The sequence below is a fragment of the Oncorhynchus tshawytscha genome, linkage group LG04 (genome assembly GCF_018296145.1).
Source record: "Oncorhynchus tshawytscha isolate Ot180627B linkage group LG04, Otsh_v2.0, whole genome shotgun sequence".
Classification (NCBI taxonomy): Eukaryota; Metazoa; Chordata; class Actinopteri; order Salmoniformes; family Salmonidae; genus Oncorhynchus; species Oncorhynchus tshawytscha.
The window spans coordinates 39,729,411-39,747,401 of NC_056432.1; the positions used below are offsets into that span (position 1 = coordinate 39,729,411).

The window sequence follows — 17,991 nt, forward strand, 5'->3', positions numbered from 1 at the left end:
AATCATGGTTGAATTACAGACTGTGGGGCCCCCATTGATTTTGGTAGTCACTCTCACTCCGATATCATATTCAAAACTGCAAACATTCCACTCTACCCTATGGCAAAAAGCAGTAGAATTGCATGAAGTTTGTTATAAAATTGCTCCATTTTATCTCTGCCTCATGGCAAAATGTGTAGATTTGCGGCAAACTTGCTTTAAAACTGCAACATTTTCTTTTGGCAAAATGTGTAGAACTGCAGGAAATGAACTGTAAACATTACATTTTGCTTAGGGCCCCCAAAAGGCTAGGGCCGGCTCTGACTGCATGTGTGCGTATGGATGTGGGTACGCAGACCCGCAAACCACTGCAGTCCCCCATGATGAGTTCAGATTTTGTGGCCTCCACCTCCATCAGAGTTAGACTGTTGAGTTAGACTTTTGAGTTAGACTGCCTGAGTTAGACTGCCTGAGTGCCAGCACATGCACACACAGATATACACACTCAGATCTCAAAGACATGTAGTTATTGGATTAATGTGCGGGAAGCATAATCCCTGGCGTCTATGAACCCAGTAACATAAAGCTCTCATTACTCTGTGTGCATTTATACAACAGGTGGGTCTAATCCTGGATGCGGATTGGTTAAAACCGCATTCCAGCCTGTGTCTAGTCCACAAGTTACCACCGGCTAAAGCTATGACCTTAAAATGCATATTTACTCTGTTCCATCTGACTGCGCAATCCACTGTCTCATCAGCCCAGGCAAGGAAGTTATAAACTTGATCTCTGCTATAAAAAGCCATTTTTTTAGACAAACATATCATTTTCAACAGCGGAGATTTGTAAAAACCCTACTGTCTGTCTCTCCGACATTTGCAACATTGTTTCAATATTCAAATTCGATCATCAGCTGTCCCATAGTGATGAACGTGTTGGGATTCGGGACGAGAGAGAGAGGCAGGCAGCGTTTCTCCCCCAGTCGAAATCATGAATCAGCTGGCATCATTTTTATGGACATATACAAAGAAAAGTCATTGAAAAAAGGACAAATGAAACTAAGTGCAGCTAGTTTGCAGTCATTCCAGCTTCAGTTTAAAGTTATTGTGTTAGCTGTGTTGTTGGCTAGCTCCTCTGAACCACCGTGTCCTAACGAGAGAGCACATTTTCTATGCCAGGAGAAATCATGCCTCATTAGCTCATTGTTATGTATCCAAACAAATGTCACTAGAAAACAGCTTAAACAAATGCGACTACTGTTGTTATTGTCTGCACTGTTTGACGTGACTGTAAGTTAGCCACAGTTGGCTAGCTAGCAACAAGGGATAAGAACGTTTCCAGCCAGTATGGCAATGGAACATTTAGAACGAACGACTGGGTCGCTTCAATAGATACAGAACAAAAAGACTGAACGACTTGGTCGCGTCTCTGGCAACCGAACCAATAGAACGACCAGCCGGCTTGGGTAGCAACCCTAGATTTGTTTCGGGACTATATCTTGTGGAAGGATGAAATAGTATGAATAAATTCATCAAAATAATATTTTTTTAATGAAAATATGTCAATCATTGTTTGAATATGTTGGTAACCCATTGTATTAAAGTGATTAATGTCCTTGAAGGCGGTGGAGGAGATATATTGGGATGGTTTGCCCGGCCCGAGACGAACACACCTGTGCAAATATATCCTCCAAACACCGGCATCTCTGGCATTATTACTTAAGTATATCAGGGTTGGCCTCAATTTAGAATTTTGGAAAAGACTCCAAAATTTGAAAAGAAAAAAGGAAATTAGAATTAAATTGGCCACACATCACAGGAAGTAGAATTTAATTCAGTGCAATTAAAATAAATCCCACTCAGTCATAGAACATGAATTTCATTGAATCTGACAGATTCACTTCCACATACCAAATAATATATCCCTTTTCTCTGGGAACAATGTTCATATACTCTTTTGACCTTAGAATAGAATCCTTAGAATAGCCAATTATATTTCCAACAACCCTTTAATTTGTTTGGCTTCTTTTTGAATGGCTCAGGGTTCACCTGAGGGTTAAACTAATGCATGTATTTAATGTCCTTTTTTATGTTTTATGTACAAAACTGATATTTGCATAGACTACACCTAATATAGAATAGAAGGCATTTGAATTTCATTTCATTTCAATTCATTCCATTTCCTTTAATTCAAATTGCAATTCTGTATCCTGTTTACTACTTCACTTCAAGAATTCTAAACTAAATTCTGAATTAAGCCCTACCCTGGTGTGTGTGTGTGGTGTATGTGTTTGTGCGTGAGAGAGGGTTGAGGAGGCTAATTATGTCAGGGCAGTTTGAGGGTCCCGTGAGCTCTTCAATCAGTACCAGCACAGACATGTTTTAGTACTCAGTCCACCCCAGTCACACACACACACACGCACACAGACACACAGACACACACACACACAGACACACACGCAGACACACACACAGACATGTTTTAGCCCTCAGTCCACCCCAGTCACACACACACAGACAGACAGACACACACACACACACACACAGACAGACACACACTGACGCACACACTACATACTGTACCCCATGAAAACCTATGAATGAGGTGATGCCTGAATCACCCCTTTAGGTTTTATGTGAAAGTATTGATTCAGATTTCAACAGAAGACTGGCTGCTTTACAGAGAGCATGACTCAAAACGCACAATGTAATTTACCCAACCACTCTCTGTCCTATACAATTAACTATGTGTCAAATTGGTGTTTGGTATAAATCCAATGTGAATTCTTGTGAGTGAACTATTGAATAGACACAGATGTTACCTCAGTGTATGTGTGGGTTTGTGTGTGTGTGTGTACGTACCTCTTTTTACCTCTGATATCTTTTCCATTTTAGTGAAATGTCTCACCATTGTGTGTGTGTGTGTGTGTATTCCTGGGAGAGTCAAAGCACAAAGTGGCATTATACTGAGCGACTGCAAGACGTTAAATGACATGTCAGGATGGGCACACATCACTACAGGGAGTCACACACACACACACACACACACACACACACACACACACACACCTCCTGTGGAGTGATGAGACAGGTAGTGAGCTTCAAACGCCCCCCAAAAACCAGACCTACTGCTGAGTGATAAATGAGACAAATACACCACAGACAGGTACCTCTATCTTTCGTTCTCTTTCCGTCTCTTTCTCTCTCTGGATATTTTCAACTCTCTGTCTAGATCCATACTTTCTTTCAATCTCACTATCTCTGACAGTCTGTCCGTACTATAAAACACTGTACCTTTCATTTCACAAACAGTGATACATATTATGCCTTTTGCACACATCCCTTATACTTTCCTGCAAATAACATTCCATTAATGATAGGCCCTACTTTTTAAAGGCCAGACTCTGGAGTGTGATAAAGAGGAAGGTGCTGTACCAATTACCAGCTTACATAAAGCATACGTCTACGCAGTTCAAATAAAACCTGCATCTTTACAGTTGTGTGTGTCGTGTATGTGTGTGTGTGTGTGTGTGTGTAAACTGACTCAATAAATCAGCATTGGATTGATTTATGGTTTATAAGGCCAGGCCTGACACAAGTGTGCCATTGAGGCACACATACACACACGCTCGAGAGATTCCTAGCCAAACGTGTAATGCTAAATCAACAGATTGTTATTGGGGTGAAGTGCTTTATATATGAGAGATCAGTGAAACGGACGTTGTTTTAACATTAGGGAAGCCTCTCGGCCCTCGGCTTCCCATGCAACAGTATCTTCTAGTCAATGGACCATGGTCCGGACCACTGCTACAATGGAAAGAGTCAACTAAGAGGAGAGGAGAGAGAGACTTCTGTTACCTACAGCTTTGTGCATACTGCTAATATGTTTGATAAGGGTATATTTCACTACACTTACAATAGAAGGAGATGTTTCATTCTCTCCCTCTCTCTCTCTCTCTCTCTCTCATTAATCTAAGCTGAGAGGAATCTTTCCCTCTGGTGTGTTTTGTGGAATGCAGTAATCCACTCTCCTGTGGTTGTGTGTGTGTGTGTGTGTGTGTGTGTGTGTGTGTGTGTGTGTGTGTGTGTGTGTGTGTGTGTGTATGTGTGTGTGTGTGTGTGCGTGTATAATAGAAAGCACATGACTCCATGGTGGTGTCCCCTCCCCTCCCCTCCATCCCTCCTAACCATAACCCTTCAAATGCTCTGTTCAGGTGGGTCACGGTACGGTCTGAGGAATACTGGGTGCACATGGATAGGGCACGCAACATGGGATCACAGAGGTAGACATACCATATACCACGACCTGTCTACCAACCTCAGACCAGGTTGGGGCATAATTCATGCCATTGAATTACTTTACAGTTGTAAATCTTTCATTCTTTACCTCACGCCATCAGAGACCAGGCTGATAACCCAGTGTCTGGTAACGCAGGGGCCAACGTGTCAGTAATAGATTGGGTTGTCGTCTTTCAGACATGCACATGGATGTTAGAGCTACAATTAAAAGATGCACTTCTGAGTTATATTGTGCAAGTCACACAATAGACTTTTATCTGATATCCACCAAACTCTGTAAATATATACCAGTCCCTGACAACACAACCCAATAACATCACCATAGTAGCAACTACAAACGTCATCTCCCCAACAACCACAGGCCTTGTGTGTTTGTTGGTTTGTTTGTGTGTGTGTAGTGTTGCAGGTCCAGCAGACGTCGTAGTGTCTTTCATCAGAGGAGTCTAGCCAGGATAGGGGTCCTAGCTGGACCTAGCAGCAGACCGCACATTCTTTAGTAGGCTTCTGCACTGCCTGATGCTGAGACAAACCAGAACCAAACAGCCCTGTTTGTCATGCCCTGACCTTAGAGATCTCTGTTTATTCTCTATATTTTGGTTAGGTCAGGGTGTGACTAGGGTGGGTACTTTAGTTTTTGTATATCTATGTTTTCTTTTTCTTTGTTGGCCTAGTATGGTTCCCAATCAGAGGCTATCGTTGTCTCTGATTGGGGATCATACTTAGGCAGCCCTTTTTCCCACCTTCAGTTGTGGGATCTTGTCTTTGTTTGGTTGCATGTATTTCTGCACGAGGACGAAGCTTTTCGTTCGTTGTATTGTTTTTTTTTTTTGCTGGTTCACATTTGAATAAAATATGATGAACTCAAATCACGCTGCGCCTTGGTCTACCCTACCCTTAGACTAACGGAGCACACACAAAATAGTGATGCGCTGGTTGACTCATTAGCCGCAGTCCCCGCGGTTATATCATGAAATACTGTGTGGATGAAGGGCAGTTGGGTGGCGGGCAGGTTGAATAAAGAGAAAACAATGTACCAATAATCCATAAAGGTATAATTATTGTGCAATTCATATCTATAGGCCACTATATTGAGGTTTTCTTTCATTATTTGTATCTGTAAGTAGCCTAAGCCTTAGGGCCTAACAATGCAAATAGTCTGGGTAGCCATTTGATTAGCTGTTCGGGAGTCTTATGGCTTGGGGGTAGAAGCTGTTAAGAAGCCTTTTGGACATAGACTTCGCGCTCCGGTAATGCCTGCCGTGCGGTAGCAGAGAGAACAGTATATGACTAGAGTGGATGGACTTTTTGGCCATTTTTAGGGCCTTCCTCAGACACTTCTAGTATAGAGGTCCTGGATGGCAGGAAGCTTGGCCCCAGTGATGTACTGGGCCGTACGCACTACCCTCTGTAGTGATTTGCTGTCGGAAGCCGAGCAGTTGCCATACCAGGCAGTGATGCGACCGGATGCTCTCGATGGCGCAGCTGTAGAACTCTTTGAGGATCTGAGGACCCATGCCACATCCTTTCAGTCTCCTGAGGAGGAATAGGCGTTGTTGTGCACTCTTCACAACTGTCTTGGTGTGTTTGGACCATGATAGTTTGTTGGTGATGTGGACACCAAGGAATTTGAAGCTCTCAACCTGCTCCACTACAGCCCCGTCGATGAGAATGGGGGCGTGCTCGGTCCTCCTTTTCCTGTAGTCCACAATCATCTCCTTAGTCTTGATCACGTTGTGGGAGAGATTGTTATCCTGGCACCGCTCTGCCAGGTCTCTGACCTCCTCCCTATAGGCTGTCTCATCGTTGTCGGTGATCAGGCCTACTGACACTGTTGTGTCATCAGCAAACTTAATGATGGTGTTGGAGTCGTGCTTGGCCCTAAGGGGCCCCCGTGTTGAGGATCAGCTTGGCAGATGTGGTGTTACCTACCCTTACCACCTGGGGGCACTCCGTCAGGAAGTCCAGGATCTAGTTGCAGAGGGAGGTGTTTAGTCCCAGGGTCCTTACCTTACTGATGAGCTTTGACGGCACTATGGTGTTGAACGCTGAGCTATAGTCAATGAATAGCACTCTCACATAGGTGCTCCTTTTGTCCAGGTGGGAAAAAGCAGTGTGTAATGCAATAGAGATTGCATCATCTGTGGATCTGTTGGGGTGGTATGCAAATCGGAGTGGTTCTAGGGTTTCTGGGATAATAGTATGAATGTCTTTCAAAGCACTTCATGGCTACAGATGTGAGTTCTACGGGTTGGTAGGCATTTACGCAGGTTACCTTGGTGTTTTTGGGCACAGGGACTATGGTGGTCTGCTTGAAACAGGTTGGTATTACAGACTCGGTCAGGGAGAGGTTGAAAATGTCAGTGAAGACACTTGCCAGTTGGTCAGTACACGTCCTGAAAATCCATCTGGCTCCGCGGCCTTGTGAATGTTGACCTTTTTAAAGGTCTTACTCACATCAGCTATGGAGAGCATGATCACACAGTCGTCCGGAACAGCTGATGCTCTCATGCATGCTTTGTGTTGCTTGCCTCGAAGCGAGAATAGAAGTAATTTAGCTCATCTGGTAGGCTCAGCTGCGCATCCCTTTTTAGTCCGTAATAGTTTGCAAGCCCTGCCACATCCAACGAGCCGGTGTAATACAATTCAATCTTAGTCCTGTATTGACGCTTTGCCTTTTTGATGGTTCATCGGAAGGGCATAGCAGGATTTATTAAAAGAGTCCTGCTCCTTGAAAGCGGCAGCTCTAGCCTTTAGCTCAGTGTGGATGTTGCCTGTAATCCATGGCTTCTGGTTGGGGTATGTACGGCGTCATCGATGCACTTATTGATGTAGCCAGTGACTGATGTGGTGTACTCCTCAACACCATCGGAAGAATCCTGGAACACATTCCAGTCTGTGCTAGCAAAACAGTCCTGTAGCTTAGCATCTGCGTCATCTCATCACATCTGTATTGAGCGAGTCACTGCTCAATACGCTTCCTGCTTTAGTTTTTGCTTCTAAGAAGGAATCAGGAGGATACAATTATGGTCAGATTTGCCAAATGGAGGGCGAGGGAGAGCTTTGTAAAGGTGGTCTAAAGGTTTATTCCTAAGTTTAGGTAAAACGGATTTCTGTTTACCTGCATTAAAGTCCGCAGCCACTAGGAGTGCTGTCTCTGGATTGAGTGTATCTTTGAGTTTATTTTTATTTTTACAGGGACAGTGCACATTAAACAACATTTTCAGTAAAAGTGCCGGTTTTAGCCAGCTGGATAATTTTCAATCGCAGTCCCTGGGCAGGTTATTAAAAACAATTATAATATAGACAATCATTGAGCAGTGAGCACACGCAGAGCAACATATAAGACAGAGCAACATAGAACAAAGTGTTTCCACACCTCACAAGCTACAGACAACATGGAAAGCGGCAATACACAGCTAGGGATTATGTTCACAAATCTGATTGGCCTTTAGCCATGTATTCATGTTTTTTTTGAACGTGTGATAGGTGGTGCAGTTATGTGTGTCTGATGGCAGTGTATTCCAGACATGGGAAGCTCTCACAGAGAAAGCGAATTTACTAAAGGTGCTTTTCCTGAAAGGGAACTATACAGTCACCTCTCATGGCAGACCTTGTGGATCTGCTGCCATATGTTTGGGTTTTCTGTTTAACAAAAATACTGAGTGGAGGGGGAGCCAGGCCATTGATGAACATGTTATTGTTTGCTTATGACCTTATACAGCTCATTGAGTGCGGTCTTAGTGCCAGCATCGGTTTGTAGTGGTAAATAGACTACGATATAGATGAAAACTCTCTTGGTAAATACGGTGCTCTACAGCTTATCATGAGATACTCTACCTCAGGCAGGGAAAACCTCGAGACTTCCTTAATATTAGATTTCCTGCAACAGCTGTTATTTACAAATAGCCACAGACCGCCACCCTTTGTCTTACCGGAGGCAGCTGTTCTATCTTGCCGATACACCGAAAACCCAGCCAGCTGTATGTTATCCATGTCGTTGTTCAGCTACAACTCGGTGAAACATAAGATATTACAGTTTATAATGTCCCGTTGGTAGGATAGTCTTGATCGGAGCTCATCCATTTTATTATCCAATGATTGCACGTTGGTTAATAAGACTGATGGTAGAGGCGGATTACCCACTCGCCGTCGGATCCTTACAAGGCACCCAGACCTTACTGGATTAAGCGTACATTTTCGTTAACTGTAAATTCGTTAGTTAAACTCCAACTTTCCCTCTATCTTGTGCCAACATCAATTATTTTCATGTCTTGGTTCCAATAGTTCATATTTTTTTCTAAGAGATTGTCAGTTGGATATGCTCTCTGCAAGGTTTAGATGTCTTCCATATCACAAAAACAACATGGAAATCCTCATCATCTCCCTCGTCATGGAAATAAATGTATTTCCTGTTACCAATTCATTTACAGTTACTATGCCTTTAGTTGTCCATGTGGACCAACTTATCTTTGAATTCTGAAAAGGAATCCAAGGATTGTTCCATCAGGTTGTGCTTTTAGGAAGTGATATTGGTTCCTGTAGAATATGTTTCATTTTCTTCCATATTGTTATTGTGTTGTTCATTTTCTCAGCTTTAGATTCTGGGGATGAGCATGCACATCTTAAATATGTACCCATTGTTCCTCTTTAGTGTATTTAACTATATGTTGCATGTAAAAGCCTTGGGTAGCGAGGTTAAAACCACCCTCGGACTTGTATAACTTTTATTTTTGTTCTATTAATTTTATTTGCCCATACAGTATAAAGTCTGTTATTACCGATTAAACTTTTTTAAAGAATGTCATCAGTGGGGTAATTTGTATTACCGAAGATAAATACAAAAAATGTGGCTGCCATGCCATTCTAAAGAGGTTTATTCTACCTGTAAGATTTATGGGAAGATTATTCAATTTACTTAGATCTGCTTTCATATTGTTGAGTAATGAATTTAAGTTATCTTTATATATTTTTTGTTTGTTATCACTTAAGCATCCTAAGTATTTCAAATTTTTGTGGTCCAAATGATTGCTGTAGATACTGTAGTGATAGATTTATTTTTTCTTAATGCCATTATTTAAAAAAAGTCCTTTTTGGTATTCTGAAAACATTTTTAGCAAAGAGGGCATTGAGTTTTCAGTATTGGTCAGGTATATCAGGCGATCATTTTCAAATAAATACCAATACCTGTACCTGTTATATTTGGGTCCGGTCTAATTCTTTCTGCAAGCGGTTCAATTGCTATTGCAAACAGGAGTGGAGTGAGTGAACATCCCTGTCTTGTGCCCCTTTCTAAAGCGATTTTATCAGATAATGTATTATTTGTTTATATTTTTGCTTTAGGACAGTTATATAACATGTTTATTAAATGTATTATTTTATCTGGAAAGTTGAGAGCTTCCAAAGTTTTGAATAGAGAAGGCCATTCAAGACAGTCAAAAGCCTTTTTGTCATCAACAGCCATTATTGATCAATCTATGTCTTGTTTCTTTGTGTATTGTATTAAACTGAAACATGTTCTTGTATTTGTTTGTGTCTATTTTAAATAAAACCCTGTTTGGTTGCTATGTATCAAGTCTGGGAAGACTTTTGATATTCTATTGCTTATAAGCTTTGTTATTATTTTATTGTCACAATTGGGGGTCTATAATATGGGTCTATAATCAGAAGGGGACTCTCCAGATTTTCCTAGTTTTAGTATAACTGAAATAACTGTTTGATACATGGAACTAGGAAGTACTGATTTGAGTGACATGTTTGTTGTCATTTGTGTAAATAGGGGGGCTACATTGTCCCAAAATGTTGAATGGAATTTTATGGGAAAGCCATCCATTCCATGACATCTTTTGAACGTAAAAATTTTAACAGTCTAATACATACATTTCATACAGTACATGCAATCGCAATAATAATAATTTAAAATGCATTTCAAAAGAACAGAATGGCATATTTTGAGTTGAAATATAATACTGTGCTTTGAGTGTTGCGAGTTCACATTGGGAGCGGATGGAATCATTGTAATTCTGCCAAAAAGTTAGATTTTGAAATGGAGTTCAGAGTTTAATAGTCTTTCTGATACTATATAGACATCAAAATGTTTACCTGCCTCTGTGTCACTTTCGAGCTGCACTGTTCATTAGATTCTTGATATGCATTTTAACAATTGATAATATTCTCACCCATCATTTAAAGACTTGTCTTTCGGCTAAACCCCCCCAAAAAATATGGGTCAGAGAGAAAAATGTACAGTTTTATAATACTGTTGTACACATTTTGTCATGAGGCTGAGAGACAATTGTGCAGTTTGAAAGCAAATTTCCTGCAAATCTACACATTTTGCCATTTTGAAGGGCCATCAGTTACACAGGCTGACTGCCAGTGAGTTATTTGCGGTGAATGAAATGTATGTCCTCTTAAAACTACTCATAACACAAATTTGGTTTGTGATATTAAGATTCTAACAATGATAGTGTGTTATATAGACATATTTAATAAAAGTCAAGGACGGGGGGGGGGGCATGACTTCTCTTGGCTCTCCTAGTGTTAACACATATAAGCCCCATTATAAACACGTCACGACCACTGCAAAGGAACACTGTCTAGTCTTACTCAACTCAACTATGGTGATGTCACCGTTTACATAGAGGTCACCATGCTATATTTAAGCAATAAACATATTTAAGCTCCTATAAGTCGATCTGGATAAGAGCGTCTGCTAAATGACTAAAATATAAATGTAAGAAGTGGTACAGTCACTGTTGACTTGACTTCAGGGGGCAGCAGAGGGAGGGGGCCGATATGCATAGTGCCTGTTGCTATGGCAATCTGTAAACGGTGGATTGTGTTATATAGGACAGGTCATCACCTAGGTGTGAATGAGTTGATATTGTGTTGATCAGAGACTAATTTCCCCCATTTTCCCTCGGTCTCTGGAACATTCCCAAGCAGTGTACAGCAAGAAGATTTACCACAGACAAGCAAAACAGAACAGCCCAATTCTTGGTATGAAGGGTTTTGTTCTAGCCCAACTCTCACACACCTGATTTCACTAATCAAGGACTTGGTGATTATAATCTCTCCATCTATACTCACATTAAAAGATTGGATGGAAACCTGGTTAGCGACTGGGATATCGGCCAAAGAAGCTGTTGCCCGCCGGTGCCAGACTGCCTTCCCCTACAGGGTTTCCTGAGCTGATTAGCAGGGGCAGAGAGACCCTCTCATTACACCGACCACAGATGAAAATGAGAGAAAAATGAGGCCCATTACCACAAGAGCATGACTAATATCCTTTAGTAGACCCTTGATACACCCACATACATACACACATACTGTATACGTATGCGCACAGCCACAGACACATACATACAATCATGTGCACACCCACACATACAAAGACACACAAACACACAACCACATATACACGTACACACACACACATGCATGCATGCACACACACGTATACACACAAACATACACACACACACACACACACACACACACACACATACACGGTACATAAAAGCGATGAAGGGAAGGAGGTAATAAAGTCTGGCTCTATTAAAGTGACCCTGATTTCAGGCTTCTCTCTGTGGGGGGGTGTCTGACTCTCTATACACTGTGACTGTGTGTGTGTGTGTGTGTGTGTGTGTGTGTGTGTGTGTGTGTGTGTGTGTGTGTGTGTGTGTGTGTGTGTGTGTGTGTGTGTGTCTAGACCTCTAATCATCTATGATGTCATTAGTGCTAAATGCTACACTGGCTCTGTCTCATGCCTGATGCCTTTGGCCAGTCTGGACTAGGATCCAGTCAACAGCACTCTTCTCTTCCTCACTCCATTCTTCTCTTCACATCTTGTTCTGTCGATTCTCTTGTCTCATCCTTTTTCATATTTGTCGTCATCTCTTCTCTTCTCTCTTATAGTCAAATATTTTCTCCTTATTTTCTACTCTTACTCTACTCTCTCCAGGTACTTCTCTCTCGGTTGCAAGATTCTAGTAACATCCCAGATTTTCCAGAAATCCTGGTTGGAGGATTCCTGATTTCCTGCTTATCCCTCCTGATTTTGGGAATCTGCCAACTAAGAATTCTAGAAAATCTGAGAATTTGGGGAAAGTTACTGGAATTTTGCAACCCTCTCTCATCCCTTCTATCCTCTCGGTCTTCTGCTCTCCTCTCTTCGTTATCCCTTCACCTCTCTCTTCGCTCTTGTCCACCCTCTCCCCCATCTTTCATCCCTTCTCTTCCCCTGTGCTCTTCACTTCCTGCTTTCTCTTCTACCTTTCCCCTCCTCTCCCTCTCTCCTCGCCGGTTTTCATAGCCGGTCTGCTTGGTGATTTATAGACCTGTGACAGGCAGATGGGGGAAGAGAGGGGGAGGAGGGGGGGAGAATGCGGCAGGCACGTTTGAAGGAGTAATATAAAATACACCTGGCCCATCCAGGCCCTCCCTCTGTACACAGAAACAAAGAGAGAGAGAGAGGGATGATGGGATGATGGGCAGCAGGGGAGAGGCATAGGGAGGGAGGTGGTGAGAGGTGGGGTGGGCCGAGGTGGATTGGGTCACCTCGTGTTTCCTTTCAGGATGGCTTTTATGGCGTAACTTCAAACACTGAACGCCCCCCACCTCCCCCTCCCTCCCTCTCTCCCAGGCTATTGTGCGTGGCCAAGCGAACAGTAATTGGCTATTCTTTCATGGGTCTGATTTCCGTACTCTCCCTCCCACAGGAAGAGGCCCTTTCGCTGCCCCTTTGTGTGTGTGTGTGTGTGTGTGTGTGTGTGTGTGTGTGTGTGTGTGTGTGTGTGTGTGTGTGTGTGTGCCCCCTCAGAGGCCATAAATATGCCAACCTGCAAGATGAGGTGGTGGGGAAGCTGTTACCCAGGCTGTTACTGGAGGAAGGCTGTTTCACAGAAACAAGACTCTTGCTAGGTTTAGGACTTTGACTCAAGTTCAGTTAACGTGAAATATCTAACATGAGAAGTTCCCAGATACTAATATTCAAAACGACATGTATTCTAATAGACAAAACAACCTGTATTCTAATAGACAAAACGACATGTATTCTAATAGACAAAACGACATGTATTCTAATAGTCAAAACGATATGTATTCTAATAGACAAAACGACATGTATTCTAATAGACAAAACGACATGTATTCTAATAGACAAAACTACCTGTATTCTAATAGACAAATCGACATGTATTCTAATAGACAAAACGACCTGTATTCTAATAGACAAAACTACCTGTATTCTAATAGACAAATCGACATGTATTCTAATAGACAAAACGACCTGTATTCTAATAGACAAAACGACCTGTATTCTAATAGACAAAACGACCTGTATTCTAATAGACAAAACAACCTGTATTCTAATAGACAAAACGACCTGTATTCCACACTGAAGAACGAAACAGGTGCCATACTAACTTTTCACTTACATTCATCGCAGGTCAGATACGGTTAATGCATGAATGGTTCGCGAAAAACTCCCTGTCAAAATGATTGTATCCAGTGATAAGTACATGCTAAAGCCTCCAGTTAAAATGCTCAGTAGCAGCTAAGCCAGGAGGTTCATTATCCCAGGCAGTATTATACAGGCTAAAGGTTCCTAGACCTCTGTGGTTTATACTGTAGGTTGGTGCTTGCTCATTAGTGATACAGGTGTGTGTGTGTGTGTGTGTGTGTGTGTGTGTGTGTGTGTGTGTGTGTGTGTGTGTGTGTGTGTGTGTGTGTGTGTGTGTGTGTGTGCGAATTGCAAACACACTCGGAGAGAGGCACAGTCTGGAACATGACGTGTTAATGCTATACACCGGGACACAATGGAAATGACACAGAGAAGTGAAGTGCTGCATAACTCTACACCTTAACACGGCTCTAAACATACTAGAGAGAGAAGGAAAAGCATAGGGAGGCCTAGAGAGAGAGAGAGAGGGGGGGGGGGGAGAGAGCACTTGGAAGCTCTGAGTCAGTGAAAGACACACTGAGGCCATGAGCGCATGAGATAGAGGTCTATTTAAAGCGTCACTCGGGCCAAAGAGGGCTCGTACCTCTTTGAAGTTCACGTTCAGTCCAGCTTTCTTCCGCTTTCTGCCTTTTCCAACGCTCGGACTGAGACCAATCCATTTTGCTACCTGCCCAGGGAGAGGGAGGGAGAGATGAAGGGATGAGAGAGGAAAGAAGGAGAGAGAGAAATGAAGAGAGATGGCAAGGGGGAGGGAGAGAACGAGATAGAGGAAAAAGAGAGAGGGAGAGAGAGGGAAAGTGAGAGAGAGGGAGGGAGGGAAGGAAGGACAGAGAGGGATGGAAGGAGAAAAACAGAGAGAGAGAGAGAGAGGTCAGGGTAAAAACAGCACACATCTAATACGAGTAAGTAACTACAGTATAAACAGACTTTAGAGGCACACATTCCATTGCTTACACTGTCTCGCACACACACACACACACACACTCATTGCAGGGCTCCAAACTGCGACCATTTAGCCACATTTTGGGACCCTTTAACTTGGCTGTGAGAGCTGCACATTCTACCTGGTCACCACATTCTACCTGGTCACCACATTCTACCTGGTCATTCTACCTGGTCACATTCTACCTGGTCAACACATTCTACCTGGTCAACACATTCTACCTGGTCAACACATTCTACCTGGTCACCATGAATTAAAAAGTCATATTTTGGGCGCAGAAAAAAAACAGGATTTTGTTTAACAGTAAAGTGCATTATCCTCATGATTCCTGTAATAAAACAGTCTGCCCTGCCACTGTGCCCGCCTGTTCCATTGGGGCTGGCTGCTGTAATGAGCAAGTCTCTCACACTCTCGCCCCCCTTGTGTAAACCCCTTGTGATTGTATAACATTTCAAGATGCAATTGCGAAAAACAAAACCATTTTGGAAGCAACTAGTTATCCATATTAAAGAGAGGAGGTTCTCAGCTTTCTGTAGGTATCATCTTTATTTCTCAATGATCATCATTGATCTCAAAGCACACTGTTTTACAATCAAGATATCTGGTATGGCTTTGAAACACAGAGTGCGCGAAATTGCGCATCGCGGGTGCACTAGGCCTCATTGCAATTCTTACATTTACTGTTAGATTAATACATGTCGACTAGCAGTAGGTGTTATATTTAAAGTAAGCGATCTAGCTAATGTGTTTTGAGTTTCCACTGTCTTATGTGGTGAATTAGCACCAATTGAATTAGGCCTATAGATAATATTAGTGCCCATAAAAATGAAAACAAGTTCATCTCTATTGAACAAAAAAAATTGACAATTCTGGAGCCCTATTTTGACAGTAAAATATAACAAAAGTTCATTGTAAACCAAAAATTCATGACAATCACTGGATTAGGTTGCAAATCAAAATATTTGGAATAATTTATTGAATAACACCTCAGTAGCCTATTACACTTATTAATCAAACATTGTATACTTAATAATGACTTTATAAGACGATGATTGAAATGAATTTGATTGTGTGACGCCGTGAAAAACAATATCTGTGTGCCACCAAATCATGGGCTGGTGCCATCGACTGAAAAAGTTAGGGGGAATATGTTAGTCTGGACTGGAGCCCTGTATAGACACACACACACACGGCTGCTCGCACACAAGCCCCAACAGCGAGTCAAGCGGTGAAGGTAGAGACAGACAGCGAGACGTCCTTGCCACGACAATAACAGTCCCTACAGAGTGTGGTCATGGCTATACTACCAAAATGCCGTAGACAAGCACCCTAAATACAACTTTATCTATCAATAGCGCATATTGCAGGCGCACACAGACACACACACACACGCACGCACAGACACATTTTTTAGTCAGTTCTATTATTTCGTCTTTCCGTCAGTAAGGAATGCTCTGCCTGTAAGGTACAGGCAAATAAAAAGACAGTGCTTCCCCACTTTCGCAACAGATGTATGTATGGAGAGAGACGGAGATAGAGAGACGGAGATAGAGAGACGGAGATAGAGAGACAGAGATAGAGAGACGGAGATAGAGAGACGGAGATAGAGAGACAGAGATAGAGAGACGGAGATAGAGAGGGGGAAAGTGGGAGAGAGAAAAGGAGAGTGAGAAAGGCTGCCACGAAGAGAGAGCGAGAGAGTGAAAATGTGCATCAAAACAGCTGAGGAAACAACTCCAAATCTCTGTGAGCAGGTGAAGGAAAGAGGGGACGAAAGAGAGCAATAGATAGAGGGAAAGAGAGAGAGAAAGGGGGAAAGAGAGCAATAGATAGAGGGAAAGAGAGAGAGGGAAAGGGGGGAAAGAGAGCAATAGATAGAGGGAAAGAAGAGAAAGAAAGGGGGGAAAGAGAGAGGGGGAGATGTGTCCTTACCTCTGCTTTGACGTCTTCCACCAGCCGAGTCTGTGTCCATACGACACTCCCTTCACACAGCCACTGAACGAAAGAGGAGAGGAGTGAGTGAACCAGTGAGAGGAAGACAGAGAGAGAGAGAGATTGAACAGGAGAAAAAAGGAATGTTGAGCAGAGGGCAAGAGAGAGAGGGAGAGGGAGAGAGAGAGAGAGAGAGAGGGAAGGGGAGGTAGGCAAGAGAGGGGGAAGGAGAGGGAGGAGAGAGAAGGGGAGGGAGGAGAGAGAGAAAGAAAGAAGGGGAGGGAGCAAGATCACTTGTTTCTTTCTGACGGAAACTCATGGTTTGACTTTGGAGGATGATAGAAAGGAGTAGGATATTGGAGGGGGTGAGAGGAAGGAGTAGAAGATTGGAGGGGGTGAGTGGAAGGAGTAGAAGATTGGAGGGGGTGAGAGGAAGGAGTAGAAGATTGGAGGGGGTGAGTGGAAGGAGTCGGAGATTGGAGGGGGTGAGTGGAAGGAGTAGAAGATTGGAGGGGGTGAGTGGAAGGAGTAGGAGATTGGAGGGGGTGAGAGGAAGGAGTAGAAGATTGGAGGGGTGAGTGGAAGGAGTAGGAGATTGGAGGGGGGTGAGTGGAAGAGGGGGAAGAAGAAGAACAGAAGGTGGAGGAGAGGGAAAATCCCTCATTAACAAAAGCAGTGTTTAGAGCATCCCACAGGACTAAGTCACAATCTCTTGTACGCCCACACACACACACAGTGTACACGTAAAGCACGCATGCACGCACACACACACACACACACACACACAGTGTACACGTAAAGCACGCATGCACGCACACACACACACACACACACACAGTGTACACGTAAAGCACGCATGCACGCACACACACACACACACACACACACACAGCACTTAACCTTATTAAAGCTTTCACCCAAGCCACTATTCAACTTTGAATCACAGAGAGATGGTGAGAAGGATAATAAGGTGGAGAGAGGGAGGAGAAAGATGAGAGTAGAGAGAGGGGGGGTAGAGTGAGAAAAGAGAGAGGCTAGCTGTGTGACTAACAGATCTGAGACAGAAGTGTGTAATCAAATACTACAGTGTGTACAGAGAGATTGAGAGAGAATCCTATCAAATCAAAAAAAGTCAAGCTGACAACCTAAGAAAATTAACAACAATGACAAATGGTTTGATGAAGAAATCAAAAACATAAGAAAGAAATTGAGAAACCTCTCCAACCAAAAACATAGAGACCCAGAAAACCTGAGCCTACGCCTTCACTATGGTGAATCACTAAAACAATACAGAAATACACTAAGGAAAAAGAAGGAACAGCACGTCAGAAATCAGCTCAATGTCATTGAAGAATCCATAGAAACTAACCTCTTCT

General features: G+C 42.8%; 1 protein-coding gene across 6 annotated transcripts in view; it reads right to left on the bottom strand.

Moving 5' to 3' along the window:
* Positions 1–17,991, bottom strand: part of LOC112248772 (aminopeptidase O) — a 66,459-nt gene that overhangs the window by 28,630 nt on the left and 19,838 nt on the right. For 5 of the 6 annotated variants that reach the window (XR_006083232.1, XM_042320725.1, XM_042320726.1 and 2 more), the window contains 2 exons: positions 16,616–16,678; positions 14,324–14,407 (listed from right to left, as the gene is read on the bottom strand). Coding sequence is in view for 5 of the 6 variants with exons in the window: in XM_042320725.1 (XP_042176659.1) it covers positions 14,324–14,407; positions 16,616–16,678 (147 nt within the window). In the remaining variant the exon portion in view is untranslated. The remainder of the gene's footprint in view (positions 1–14,323; positions 14,408–16,615; positions 16,679–17,991) is intronic. The other variant, XM_024418074.2, reaches the window with a different exon arrangement.